Source organism: Myxocyprinus asiaticus, chromosome 32 (genome assembly GCF_019703515.2).
Source record: "Myxocyprinus asiaticus isolate MX2 ecotype Aquarium Trade chromosome 32, UBuf_Myxa_2, whole genome shotgun sequence".
In the NCBI taxonomy this organism is placed as follows: Eukaryota; Metazoa; Chordata; class Actinopteri; order Cypriniformes; family Catostomidae; genus Myxocyprinus; species Myxocyprinus asiaticus.
Genome location: NC_059375.1, coordinates 8,763,927 through 8,779,372, shown reverse-complemented (window position 1 = coordinate 8,779,372; position 15,446 = coordinate 8,763,927). Strand labels below are relative to the sequence as shown.

General features: G+C 37.7%; 1 protein-coding gene across 2 annotated transcripts in view; it reads right to left on the bottom strand.

Moving 5' to 3' along the window:
• LOC127423362 (ankyrin-3-like) overlaps positions 1–15,446 on the bottom strand; it is a 211,160-nt gene that overhangs the window by 134,515 nt on the left and 61,199 nt on the right. The window contains exon 1 of one of the 2 annotated variants that reach the window (XM_051667607.1): positions 7,556–7,603. The exons of the other annotated variant lie outside the window; for it this stretch is intronic. Coding sequence (XP_051523567.1) covers positions 7,556–7,588 — 33 coding nt within the window. The 5' untranslated portion in view covers positions 7,589–7,603. Of the gene's footprint in view, positions 1–7,555; positions 7,604–15,446 lie in introns of those variants that run through there. 2 annotated transcript variants of the gene reach the window in all.

The following is a 15,446-nucleotide window of genomic DNA, read 5'->3' as shown; positions in this document are numbered from 1 at the left end:
AGCTCATATTAAGCTGGAAAATTTATATAAACCCTATTTTGTTTTGTTTTTTTATTTTGTTTTTTGTCATTTTAAATGCACATTTTACAAAAACAAGACCTCAAACAACATCAAATCTCTGTATGAATGACAAAGTCCTATTATGAGAAACAGTAACATTAACAGTATCCAGCATTTTTGCATGAAATCCATTAAAATATGAACACAGTAGAATGAGAAGATTGGGTCTTGACATAAGTTTAAGTAATACATTAACACAGGGCAAGGGGAAATTCAGATACATGGCATAAATTAACATGCAATTAATGTACAAAGATGTGGTTCATGCCAACAGTGCTGTGTCCAGATATTCAGACACTGAGAGGGAGAGAGAAAGAGAGAGAGAGAGAGAGAGTGAGAGTGAGGGAGAGAGTGAGAGGGAGAGAGAGAGAGAGAGAGAGAGAGAGAGAGAGATAGGGTGTGTCTGCTGTTACTGCAGTGCTGTAGTAATGATTGCTGACACACCCAAACACACACATGAACACAAACCAGCTCGTGCTGTCTGCATCTGAATCCATTCACACGATCCATTAACTCACACCAGTAATGACACACTATAAAGTCTGTGATTTACATGACAAATACAGATCGTTTTTAAAATGTTCATATTCCAGATTTTTTATACTTTTTGATTATTTTCTAATCTTTGATTTTAAAGAGTCAAAACATAGTTTCCATTTGCTAACCCTACCCAAAAACACATTATAACATGGACAGATCCAGTCCTGAATGCTCTTTGGTCAGTTCAGTGCTCAAGCTGTGCTAAAATACACAATATTTTTCAAGCTATGACACCAAACACTTGCTCACCTAGCTTCCATTACTGTACATTGCTGTACATTCATACACATGCGAACCAGACTGATTGCACAATTTTCAGGGTGAAAAGTCCAAGTACGTTTACATGCACTTTAAAAGTTTGATTTCAGTTGGACTAAAACAATCATTCGTATTTTTAAAATGTCATGTAAACATTTTAGTCCAGCTAAAATTGTAACAATCCCTTTTTTTCAAAGTCGGACTAAAACACAGAGATAATGCGATTGTAGCTCGACTTCGTCTAGCATAGCCTATAATAGAGGTCGACCGATTAATCGGTTTTGCTGATAAATCTGTACTGATAGTTGCTTTTGGAATGGTTTTCAGCAAAATTCAGCAACGATAGTTCGCAAATAGCTTCTTTTTGGGGGGGCCCAATGCGCTTTTAAGTCCTCGTGGTCATGTAGTGACTCGCCTCAATCCGGGTGGCGGAGGACGAATCCCAGCTGCCTCCGCGTCTGAGACCGTCAACCTGCGCATCTTATCACGTGGCTTGTTGAGCGTGTTGCCACAGAGACATAGCGCATGTGGAGGCTTCACGCCACCCACTGCGGCATCCATGCTCAACTCACCATGCGCCCCACTGAGAACTAACCACATTATAGCGACCATGAGGAGGTTACCCCATGTGACTCTACCCTCCCTAGCAACCGGGCCAATTTGGTTGCTTAGGAGACCTGGCTGGAGTCACTCAGCATGCCCTGGGATTCAAACTAGCGAATCCCAGGGGTGGTAGCCAGCGTCTATAAACACTAAGCTACCGAGGCCCCATGCAAATAGCTTCTTCTTAACATTCAATACATCGATTTAAAAAACTATCAGCTGATTGACTGGTTTTCGGCCTTTTCCACCACCTTATTTATCATTATCAGCAAAATGAAATGTCGGTCGACCTCTAGCATGTATACACATTAATCGGAACACATTTGACCTCGGTGCTGTGTGTATGCTCCAAAAGATAGAGGTGATGTGCAAAATGTTTTTAACATGCTGTGTCTGTCATCCTCCCATCAAATATTACACATTGTGTCATGAACTGTATACTAGTGCCCAACCGATATATCGATTTTAGCATTTCACCGATATATCGGTATTGGCGTATATTTTACCGATATGAGAACTTTTTTTCAGAACATATAATGCAGAAAACAATGCTTTAGAATTGGTGTCATAGCGTACTTTGTCCAGCAGAGTTAAACTGTGTGGATTTGAGCGATCTCTTCTCCTTAAATTGTTAACTAGTTTGTGAAATACATACTGGAAAGTTAATAAAAAATGACGCCATCATTTTGTATAACTAATATAAAGTTAACCCTGTCCCTGACAACCATGTCACTCATGTCTGTTTGCTGTTAGCCAGCTATAGTTTGTCAGTGCAGTCAGTAATGTAGCAGATTTAAAGGTAAACATCAGAGCATCTTTTTGCAGCTCAGCAGACAACGGTGCGATGGTGGATTGAGTGTGGTGAGTGTTGATTTCATGCTTCGCTGTTACCTAGTTGGTGAGACACAATGCTGGAAAGTAAATAAAGTCCATCTTTTACTCTCCATGACGACGAGCTTATAGCTAACTAGCTAATCACGTAGCTACTTTCATTGCTTGTCAGCAGAGTGGAAGCTAATGTGTAAACATGTATTCATCAAACTGTTTTGTTCAGGATTCACAGTTTGGTACCCCCTTCAACCGAACAATTCCAGTCGTTGCATTTATAAAATGTAATATGTGGTTTTCCAGACATTAAAATAGGATATGTAATAAAAGGTGATTTAAAAATAAATAGTATATTTGCCCTGTGTAAATAATAATATATAGGAACTGTATCTAAAATAAATGGGGGTGATACATACTAATACAACAGGCTGGAAAAATAGACATTTATTCATTTTAATATCCTTTATATATATATTTTGAATGTGTTGAAACTTGATACCGGTGACGCACCCTGAAAACGGCACCATTAGATCGGTTTCATGCTGAAGAGCCACTTAAAAGTACGTTTTGTGTTCTTTCTCGTAAATGTAAACGAGTGTAAATGTCAACATCATCATATATGTCGAAAGGATTGAAGCCTGTCATGCAAAACATGAGCTCATTGATGTCATAAAATTACTTTTTTATTCCATCAGTTACTCCTGGTTGGAGGCTGCCGTATATATTTAGTTTATACATAGGGTTACATCCTACATAAATTTAAAGGTGCAACACTCAAATCTTTAGTAAATCGTAAATTGTGACTTAGTGCCCATTTACGCCATAACTAGGCTAAGTTGTAACGTACGTATAGCTGGTGCAACCGGCTCCTGATGTTTGTTTAGATATTTATTCTTTATTTAAATGGTCAGCATTTGACTGATACTAAACAGTAATACTGATGTTTATTTAGCTATTTATTTTATTTTTATTTATTCTTTATTTTAATGGTCAGCATTTGACTGATACTAAACATACAATACTGATTTTTATTTAGCTATTTATTGTATTTTTATTCTTTATTTAAATGGTCAGCAATTGACTGATACTAAACATACAGTACTGATTTTTATTTTATTTTATTTATTCTTTATTTAAATGGTCAGCAATTGACTTATACTAACAGTACTGATGTTTATTAAGCTATTTATTGTATTTTTATTTATTCTTTATTTTCTCAGTGTTCATTTCTAGAATTTGTTGACAATGTATAATAATAATGTCAAATGTTCTTTGATAAAAATATTTGTTTAAGAAAGCAGCCTTCTGAGTACCTTTGCATAGTCATATCAGTGCAAAATCGGTGCACAATCCACATAGAAAAGGTCTGTTTTCATTCCAGCTCAAAAATTAGCTATATCGGCCACCATATCGGTAATCGGTGAATTTTCCCTCTCTAAAATCGGTATCGGTCTCAAAAATCCCATATCGGTTGGGCTCTACTGTATACTTGGACAGACTGATGGAGACTTTAGCTCGACTACACACAAAAAAATAACGCTGTAGTTAGATTATAACTGTGCATGTCAAAATACTAACTGTGGTGCTATCAAAACATTGTTCTGACCAGCCCAACACAGCAACAAGAGCTAAACCATTTGCCTGAGTTTGGGGCGGGATTATCTGTTTGTTCGACTAATGGCATACAGGGCACAGGTTTGAGGAACCTTTTCTGAAAAAAGACATTATCATTTATTTAATGCAACTCCATTTGGTGACATTAGTGACACAGAATTTACACGATTCAGCTTAAAATAAACCATTAAATAAATCTTTGGAGGTGGTATATGAAATACACCCAAACAAACTACAGATGATGGTGTAACTAATTAAGTCCAGTTAATCAGATATCATTCGATAATCCTCCTTCCATCGTTCTCTGCTTCTGGCTATATCACACTCTCTGTTCTATGTCATAATAGAAATGCCATCTTCTCTTGATGCAGTGTGGGCTCAACCTCTGCAGTGTGTGGGAGTTCCCTTTGAACATCTCTCTCTCTCTCTCTCTCTCTCTCTCTCTCTCTCTCTCTCTCTTTCTCTGTAAGGGATTATATAGTGTGTTCTGGAAGTGTGTAAACACACCACACACATCTTGTGTCTTTTTCTGCTTTTCTTTCCTAGAGACATAAGTGATTTACCCCACACCAGAAAATCCTCACAAGCACGGTCACGTTGATTTAACTATCCGTGTCATATAGTATTTTGTGATGTTTACGTAAAAACTGGTACAAAATGATTTGTTCAATATCATGGCAAGGTATGGCCATCACAGGCTCATGCATAGATTTTGAAAGCAAGATTGTTCTCGGAGAAAACTTGAAACGCGATCAATGCATCATTTCAAACGTGAAAGAGAAAAGCAATTCAGAGCTGCACAGTCAAAGGCTGAACCATGTGCCTCTGATGAACTGCAGAGAGGTGCTGGTGGTTGACAGGCAAGCTCAGATTTTCAGAGCGAGGCAATGGCATTATCGAGTATGCCATGCCCTTTGCAAGCAACAGGGTCAGATGAGTGCACCATGCAGTCATTGTTTCACACAAACACATACATGCTATTTTTTTGTCTTTATAATGGCACTCGCCCTCAGGGATGGTCAGTTCTGAGTGTTCTGTTTTAAACCGCAGAGAAAATCTGTGAATTGACATTGCACACACATACTGTAGAGTATACACACTATTGCAGCAAGCTCAGATAACAGCGTACACATGAAGAGAGCTGAGTGTGTGTGTTTTATCTGTCCTCATAGCTCACACTCTTCAGTTTGGAGTGCAGATAGAGTGTGACTGCAGAATTAAGCAGCAATCTGTGGCACGCTTTATGATGATAAAGCCTTATTATCACCTTCTAAATATCTCAAAACAAGCATTGAGCATGAACCCAAACTGTAGGTATGTATCTGTCAAAACAGAAAATCCTCTTTTAAACTGATATCTCATTTTAATCTTAATTTTAAATAGTTTAAAGGTGAAGTGTGTATATATATATTTTTTCCTATTCCAGTTTAATGTGCAGAGTCAACTATAAGTAAGCCATTTGTACTGCAGGTTGATTTAAAAAAAGTGCATAAATACTGTGGTTCTGCAACCTGCATCCTGACCACCCCGACACAGCAACACTAACTCGCCAATGGTGTGAGTTTGGCTTGTTTGGCCGACCAATGGATGTCAAGTCAATTTTTTTTGTATAGCGCTTAAATTCGGGGAAAACTGTTCGAAAACAAGAATTATTTCTGCAATTCCATTTGATGCCACAAGTGGGGCAGAAATGACATACTTCAGCTTAAACCTCGTTTCTGAGATGTTTCTTTTTTTAAGATAAAAGAAACTGTATGCTAAACATTCACAGCCTATTTGACACCTGTAAGGTGACATACTTCAGAGTGAAATGGGATATTCAATGAGAAAAAATAAAATAAAAAATAGACCGGGACTTGGTTTCATCCATCGAGAATTGGTTGAATGGTGAAAAGTTTCATATTACGGCATTTCGTACTGGAATGGAGCCAGACCTGAATGTGAGTTTGTTTATTGTTGAGTCTCTGTGAGCGATTGCACAGAAAACACACGTGAAAATGGCAGAAAATATGTACAATCTACAGTCTAAGTAAAACAGTGAAAGCCCCATCTCAGAGTATTACACAGACATAACTAAGTAAACAAAGCAGAATATGCAGCTCTGCTTGTGGATATCTGCTTTACTTTCTGCTACAGTACGTGCCTCAAATGAAACTCTGAATAGGCCAATCCAAATGTTTACAAAAATGTCAGCGTGTGCGCAGTAAGTGGTGGCAGAAAACCAGCAAACTGTTGTGCTAGATTTGACAGATTAGAGGATTAAACGAAAGTACGACACAAAACCATCATAAATACACAAATATTCATAGCTATATGATTATTATAATGATATGAGTTAATAGCATACCAGTAGTAATGTTCGCTATAAATGTTTGCTGCACAGCCATGAGTTGAAATGATCTCCTCAGTCCAGTCAGTTCTGTTGATGGCTTGAAGCCACAGCCATCTACAAGAGGCCTCAAAATTTTTCAACAACGGAATCTAATAAAAGTTTAATGTTTGTGCACAGTTTCTACCACCACTTCCGTGTGTGGCATAAATGGTGACGTTGCCAGAGGATTGGCCTATATCTTTAAAAGATTTGATGTCACTAATCAGACAAACTTGGACTTGGAATCTGGTGATTATTTTGTCCTCAAAAGCGCACATTGTCTCAACGCGTAACCTTGTGAACATGATTCTGTTTCCAGGCGGACTGATAAAAGTCCTGTGTGCTTCTATTCTAAAAAGTCACAATTCCATGTTAAATGATCTTGAACAAAGCCATACTGTAAATGATTTGTGGAAATTGTTATGCAAGCCAAACCTTGAGAGAACAGACCACAAAAAGAGTACATTCTGACGGAAAAACAACTGAGAACCATGAAAGCACAATTCACCCATTATTCTATAACATGCCACAACAGCTCATCTTCCATTTGCAGAATCAGCCACACAATTGGGTTCACACTAAAACAGATTGCAATCAGCAGCTCACATTCAGATACATTCAGTTACATTTACACTAACAGTCAAAGGTTTAGACACACCTACAGTACTCATTCTTTATTATTAGCCTTCTATTTTCCACATTTTAGAATAATAGTAAAAAAAAATCTTAGGTTTTAGCTTCTTCAAATTTCCACTCTTTGACTCAATTCCAACCCTGCACACTCTGGTCATACTTCATGAGGTGAATCCTGAGATGCCTTTTAAACAATATTAAAGGAGTTCACATGTATGCTGAACACTTGTTGGCTGCTTGTCCTTCACTATCCAGTCCAAATCATGCATTAAAATAATACAAACCAACATTTTATTTTTACTTTTTTATTAAAAAATTTATTTTTGCACAGAAAATCATACAAACCATATGCAAAATTAAGAATGGAAATATAAATTCAGTCAAGTGTGTCCAAACTTTTGACTGTTGGTGACTATAAATCTAAATTAAAAGCTTTCAATCACATCCTACTGCCTTCCAGTTACGTTCAAAAGCTGAAACCGGACCCCACTCGAGCAATGCACCACTATAGTCCTTACATGACCTGTAAACACCACACCATCTGGATTCGTCTAAACAACCCTTTGACCATCTCACTCACTATCACCAAGCCATAATAACCCCAACACCCTTCAAACAACCATCTATTTGATTGAAAGTGGCACTTACTGATTCTAGATCAATTTCATCCTCCATTGCCATTTTTGCCCTGCAGTCCTGAAATGATCCCGGTAATCAATGAGCTAGAGTTTGGATCGGACACTCCAGAGGTGCATTAAAGGTACATTAAAGCAAAAAACACATGCCCTTTTTAACTTTTAGCTACTACAACTATACAAAGAGAAACATAGTACAGTCCAGGTTGCAATCCAGGGGCATTACTCTACTCTACAAATGCACAAATCCTCTTTATCACTGATACGGATGTTAGCACCGTTAGCCTACTCCCCTTTCCCAGCTGTCCCCTTCTACTCCAACCAGCTCTGCATACTTGCTCTGATGGGATGGCTTTGTCAGTTCCTCACTTACCATATTTGTAGGCACTAGTGGTCTCTCTTCTGGTAGAGTGTAATCATGATCTGATGGTCCAAAATAGAAGCGGGCCCCTCTGTGTGGCAGGCCTCCCCGACTGGAATCTGTCCTCCACAAGTCATATTGTTATCCTGCTTATCAGCTCTTTTTACATGCACCCCCCCCCAGCCCCTCGTGCTGCACAAATATCCCGGCACGGGTGGCCCGATTCAGCACAACTCAGCCAGCCACTACTGTTAGGAGTCAGTCAGCCATGCTGGAGTTCAGCCGCCCAGCTTAAGGGGGATTTGGGTGGCATTTCACCAGGTATTATGAGCAGTCGGGGTGTTGCGCTGTGTTGCCCAGATCCCGGGCTCTGCCAATCAGCACCTTAGTGCCTCTGGACCAGACCAGACTAGTTTGCCTCTGTGATTTCTCTCTCTCTCTCTCTCTCTCTCTCTCTCTCTCTCACTCACTCACTTGCTCTGGGAGGTTGCAGCAGTCTCTGCCTGCATCAGCAACATTACACCACCACCACCATCGCAACCAATCTCAGTCGCCAATCTCATTAATTAAATCAATGCTTCTGACAATAATTCATTGTAGATATTAAAATAACCTCATCTGCTCATTCCAAGTTGAAATAGAAAGTGATTTGAGCAAGAGGGACTGGACATTATATTGTGAATTGCAGGTGGTGGTGGTTGGGGGGTTTACTTATGACCAAAATCTTATGAGTATGTGTTATTTTATATTACAGTAACAGGCTATATCACACTTTAGGAATAGTTTCGACATTCAACTGAATGTTTTATATATTAAGATGAAGTGTGTTGTTTCTGTGCCACTAGTGCCACCAAACTGAACTGAGAAATAGTTGTTTTCGAACAGGTTTCCAGAACACTCCTCCCACCTGCTATTGGTCAGACCAACAGATAGTCCTAACCCAAACTCACACCACTGGTTGAGACAATGTTGCTGGGTCAGGGCTGGTTGGAATTCTTAAAGAGAGCCACAGTGTTTACACCTTTATGGGAAATCAACATACAAATGGCTTTAATTCATGAATAACATAAATCAGTCCTGCCCACTGATAACCCCTCAATTATATTTGGTATAGCAAAATCTTTACCAGTTGACACTTTTCTATCATCGCCATGGTATTATTGAATATCATTAATAAGAATATCCTAACCATGAGTACCATGATAAATATCAATGTACCATTTAATACCATTCCTGTACCATGGTACCACCACAGTACTGTTGTAAGGGCTGTATTACTGTCTTGGGTTGTATGAACAACTCGTGAAATATCAAATCATATGATGTATATAACAAAAGTAAACCAACAGACCAACAGTTAAGGCGGCAATATATTTCTAGCAAAATAAAATAAAAAACAGGTGTGATTTCATTTCAAATTAAATCTGACCAAAACGAAGGTGTTTTTGAGTTCAGCTCACCAGCGCAAACTTTCAAGAAAACTTTATACCAGCTCTGGTACCTTCTAGCTAGCTGTTAAACACTTTCTTACTGCCACTGGTCCATGTCATTGGTGGGTGTGACCGGGTGCTCCACCTACTTTGACAATACCTTTTTTCGGTAGATTTCTACACTCAGTCGAGGTCAGTCAACATGAACACATTTCAGTAGCTGAGCTGGTGCAGATTTAGCTACATCTGTATGATTGTTTACGTAGAGACATTTTCCAAGACCATGTCACGTTTTTTAATCTCATCATTAAGTCCACAAAAGTCTATAAAATACTTTAACAGTAACCTGTGCATATTATGGCCATGTATAGCGTGTTAGCATTAGCATTAGTGCTATGAATGTAGAATATAAACATGACAAATTACACATTATTTACTGTATATATATATATATATATATATATATATATATATATATATATATATATATATATACTCTAAATCATTGTTGAGTGGTAAAAACAGTATCTTTTACTGATCTCATAGAATGAGGCATGTAGTAATTGATAACACATTTTAATGTCACATTTGGTTAATGATTCTTTTAAAAGAATAGCGTGTCTCATATTTGAATTTTCCTCAAAATGCCTGTCCGAATGTTTGCAAACAGTATACCTTTGCTCAGCTGTTTCAACCTTCTTTCTAGCTCTGAGTGAAAGATGAAGAAGAATTTTCCTGTGAGTGTATTGGAGCATCAAAAACTAACCAATTCAATTAACTTTAGACTTAGTAGTTTCAGTACACTGGGGTAGAACAATAGTGACAGAACCACAGGAAGCTGTTCTGATTGGTCAATAGCTCACAAACCTAAGACCACAGGGAGCTGTTCTGATTGGTCAATAGCTCACAAACCTGAGACCAGTGTCCTCCCTCCAATGCAATCCACTCTGAGTCTCATATGCTCATGTTTTTGTTTACAGAATGCTGACCTAAAAAAACACAGGATTAAATTAATTGGGACACAAGTTGAAGATCTGTACATTTATGTCTTCTCAGTAGTACAGTGTTTCCATAGCAACCAATCCCTTATTGCAGGGGATGTGAACCCTGAAATTGAGTTTGCCGTTACACAAAAACACATACACATAGCATGAGGTGATGTGATTTGTCATACAAGCTAAGTCCTCTATATCCTGGGGCCTCCGTGACATTCAAATGCATAGATGTAAATTCAAAATAAAATAAAAAGATCAAAATTTAAGTCTGACAATATTCCCCTCTGCCAAAGCTCTAAAATGTTATTCAATTCTTTGACAGATTGAAAAAAGGCATGTCAGTGTGTCTCAACAGGTCGAATTTTTTGTCTGCTAAAATCAGTCTGAGTTTTTCCAAACTGCCAACCCCAGTGGCCGAAGTTGGAACTACAGTTGAAGGCATGCACACTTATGTGCAACACACTGCACAAGCATAAGACATGAACATGTTATCCAAATGATACATATGAGTAGTCATTCCATACGTAAATATACTCCTAACACTAATCCAAACTCTAAACCTAACCCTAACCATAACAGTACTGAGACGAAGATCTATTCTTTTTCACTTGGATCTCACTAGCCAGAGTTCAAAAGGGATCTGATGTTAAGGTACAGCACAGATGATTCTCGGGGCATGAACATTTGTCACATGGTGGCACTGTTCTGGAATTTGGCACATTGGGTTGCATCTGCATGCAAAAACTGAACAAACACAGGTCCAAGTCGTTCACATTACTGTTTTAAGTGACTCTGAAAACATATGGTATTAGGTTATGTGCGTATCAACACACTATACAACTGAAAAACAATCTGCCATCTGCTAATAGTCATCTATCACTCTCTGCCAATCTTTATGAATCCTTGCCCTTTTAAAATAGCACTTCTCTGCCCAGACCTCGCTCTTCACTCTCTGCCATTTTCCCCATTTAAGACAATTAGTAGCCAGTGTTTAGAGAGGAGGCTTTATCAGTTTGGACAATCAGTTATCAACTTCAGTAAGTACACTGTGTCCCCTTCACTTCCTCCACTTAAAACAGACACAAACGAAGACTCTTAGTGATGGTGGCCCTTAGGACACACAGGAAAATGAGCAGGAATAGAAAGTTGACACAAGATCTCATCTTGTAAGGGCACACCTGTTTGTTTCTGTGTTCTTGTTATTAGCTCAAGGAGAGTTATGACTTTGTGGGATTACTATCTGAGAGGTTGACAGCACAGTTTTGCCCTCTCTATGCAGGTCAGGTCAATCAATAGTGACTCTCAATAGAACATTTCTGTTGCTATTAAGGGATATCATGAAGGGGCGCCTGCAGGAATTCAATTCATGGTACGCACAACAACAACAGCAACATTTTAGGTCTCAGTAACATTTAGTGTTTGAATTAAGAGGGATATTCACACCAGTTTGCACCACCAAGCTTCACTGAACAATCTTATATTGGCCTGTGTACAAACAAAGCAATGGAGCGCAACTGTGACCACCCACTTTTTCAGGGACTTTGATTCCAGAAGTGTTTTTCCCATTCATTTCTCCACTGAGATTACAAAAAACATCAATAAAAAGTTCTTAACCATGAACCAAATCAACCAGCTCTAAAATGAATTACAACATTAAAAACTTTGGTTTTAACTGCAAAAACGTATTTGATAATTGGAAAATAGTTTCTTGGTTTCAGTTTCTGCAGTATCGTGCTGGGTAGCTCTAACCACTGTAGAATATCAGTAGTCTAAAATGCTGCTCCACATGACTGTAAATTAACCATGTAAAGCCTGACATGTAAAAGAATTGTCAGAAAATTATAATTTTTGACATTAAACTGTTTTTAGTACTATTAGACAAACTATAAAAAGTAATAGTATAAAAAATAAAAAATACATTTGCACATGTTTTCTTTATGTATCATATTTGATACATTAGGCCAGGGGTATTCAATTAAAGTTCCAAGAGGTCCGGTCTCGACATTTTCTTCCAAGCAAAGGTCCGGACAATAATAACTTACAAGTTGTCAGTAGTCATTACGGCTATGATATAATACAAGAAAAGCATTTATTTTTTTGTTTTATGTTTTTTTTTGGAATAGTTATAATACATTTCCAGTTTGGCAGCAATAGTAGCCTACTTTGTGACAGAAGAAAAAAAAAAAAAAACCTAAACAGTCAAAATAGTCTCTTCATAACTGGGCAAGCATGAGGACATTGGGGTCCCAGAGACTGACAAAGTAGTGGGGTATGGGGGATCTTCTACCAAAACAATACAATAGTTCAGGGTTCATCAATCGAGTGTTATAATTATTAGGAGATAAGATAAACTTTTCATTTCGAAGCTGAGTGATAGTAGCCCGGTATTTGTGTTTGAATATTTTTACATTCAGAATATATATATATATATATATATATATATATATATATATATATCAAAGTGAGAACCAAGAACAAATAAACAATGTACATCATAACAGTGTAGCTTAAAAATACTGCTGTAGTTAAGTATGGGCTGACTATCTATCAAATAATGGAAACGTTCTCATCATAAGCAGAAAACTCGTAATTTCAAAGTTTTGAATGCCAGAGATGATGAAATTTCATATTACAAAAATAATTTTCACAAACATTTTTGCTAAATGCTATTACGTGGTTCATAACGCGCATCACAGCAGTTCTGAGGTGAATTGTCCACTGTGTGGCGCTAAAAGCAAGTTTAATTTTCTCTAAAACAGATAAGGTTATTAAGGTTAGTGCTCAATAAAGTTTTAAATCAACAAAACTTACCTCCCTAAAAAAAAAGAAAAAATCATAAAAAGGAAATATGACATGAAAATCACAACTGCTGATGCAACCATGTTTTTGTGGTGCTTCTATGACACTTTTTGCTCATGTGTACTCCATCACAACAATTGCAACGCTCTATCAGTCGAGCTACCGTGTATTTTGGTCATGCTGGAACAAGCTTGTAAATGTAGTTGGTTATGTAATGCAAACATTAAAATGTATCACCTTACAAATTATGCACAATAGTAAGTGTTTAGATGTCATAAGATAGCATTGTTTGTGGAACAGGTCATAAAGTACGTGTTTATGAACTGATAATGTGTCATTTTGCAAAAATGTAATTATAGTAACGCAATTCTATGAAACCAGAATTTTTGCAGTATTTTCAGCTAATAATTCTCAGCCATTATCTCAGGAACATATCTGGTTAACAAAAATCAAGACAAACACACAGACCAAACATCTGTGTCCATCTGCCTCTGCTAGTGTTTTGATGATAAACTTCTAGAGCTGTCCCGATACAAACTCATGATCCTGTGAGATGTGTTGTGTGTATATACATAGTGTACATCTGGAGTCGAGCTCGGACAGACCTCCAGAGAACTGTACAACTGCACACACACACCCAGAAGACCACTGTTTACCACAGAGCCGAAAGAGCCAGTGAAACTGTTAGAACAATGTTACTGCAGTAACTAAAGCACAAATAAACACTATGACTTGTGTATTTCCTTCAATTAAGCAAATAAACACTAGATATCAAAACATTAACATACAGTAAATGGTTCCAGACACTGTATGAGTAAGTACAAAAAGAAAACTATTTAGGGTGCCCATAGCTTTTGACCAGTGAATTGTCTCAATTAAAAAGTGAAAAAAAGAGAGCCGAAATCTGCTGCTGTATTCATGCAAACTCATCACCTGTACACATAGAATCTCTTCTAACTTATAGCATATCACTACAGTCCAACACATGAAGTCATACTATTTGAAGCTGAGACCTTGATCACATGATCATTATCTCCTATATTTTACAGTGCCACTCTTTGGTCATATTCTTAACCCATTAGGAACGATTATCATTATTGAAATGTTCCTGTCCTGGGTGGATTATAATGTCATGTAAGAGGGAGACTCCGTTTCGAGGCACGAAAGCTCATTAACCCCATCTCAAGAGACGGCAGGAGTCCCAGCAGCTAATGAACAACAATCAGCTCATATTAGCCAGAGCTGCCCACCAGAGCCTGATGCAATATAGAATTATTACATTATTCATACTGACTGTATGGACTCAATATGGCACTGACAATTTCATGACCCCTCCTTTCAGACTCCTGAGGTCAGCATTATTGATGTTAGCTAGTTCCCAACTCTGTTTAAATGCAAGTGAATGCTATCACTGTAGTATCGTTGTCTTATTACACAGCTCTTTATAATACTTTATGCTGATTGGTCAATCATGGAATTCTGTGGTTAAATAATTTAGCAAAATAACCGCTAAACTGTATAATTGACTGTAGTCAGGCAACCGATTTCCTGTTCTAGTTTCGTAGTTAGACACTTTAAATTAATCTATAAATAAGATAATAAAATAATTTCAAATTGAAGTATTATAATTTAGTTTGTGATAATGGCCAGCTGACATTATCCCTTGCTTGTTTTCAAGTAAAAATATCTAAACATCCTTAAAATAATATAAGTACAGGTGCATCTCAATAAATTAGAATGTCGTGGAAAAGTTCATTTATTTCAGTAATTCAATTCAAATTGTGAAACTCGTGTATTAAATAAATTCAATGCACACAGACTGAAGTAGTTTAAGTCTTTGGTTCTTTTAATTGTGATGATTTTGGCTCACATTTAACAAAAACCCACCAATTCACTATCTCAACAAATTAGAATATGGTGACATGCCAATCAGCTAATCAACTCAAAACACCTGCAAAGGTTTCCTGAGCCTTCAAAACGGTCTCTCAGTTTGGTTCACTAGGCTACACAATCATGGGGAAGACTGCTGATCTGACAGTTGTCCAGAAGACAATCATTGACACCCTTCACAAGGAGGGTAAGCCACAAACATTCATTGCCAAAGAAGCTGGCTGTTCACAGAGTGCTGTATCCAAGCATGTTAACAGAAAGTTGAGTGGAAGGAAAAAGTGTGGAAGAAAAAGATGCACAACCAACCGAGAGAACCGCAGCCTTATGAGGATTGTCAAGCAAAATCGATTCAAGAATTTGGGTGAACTTCACAAGGAATGGACTGAGGCTGGGATCAAGGCATCAAGAGCCACCATACACAGACGTGTC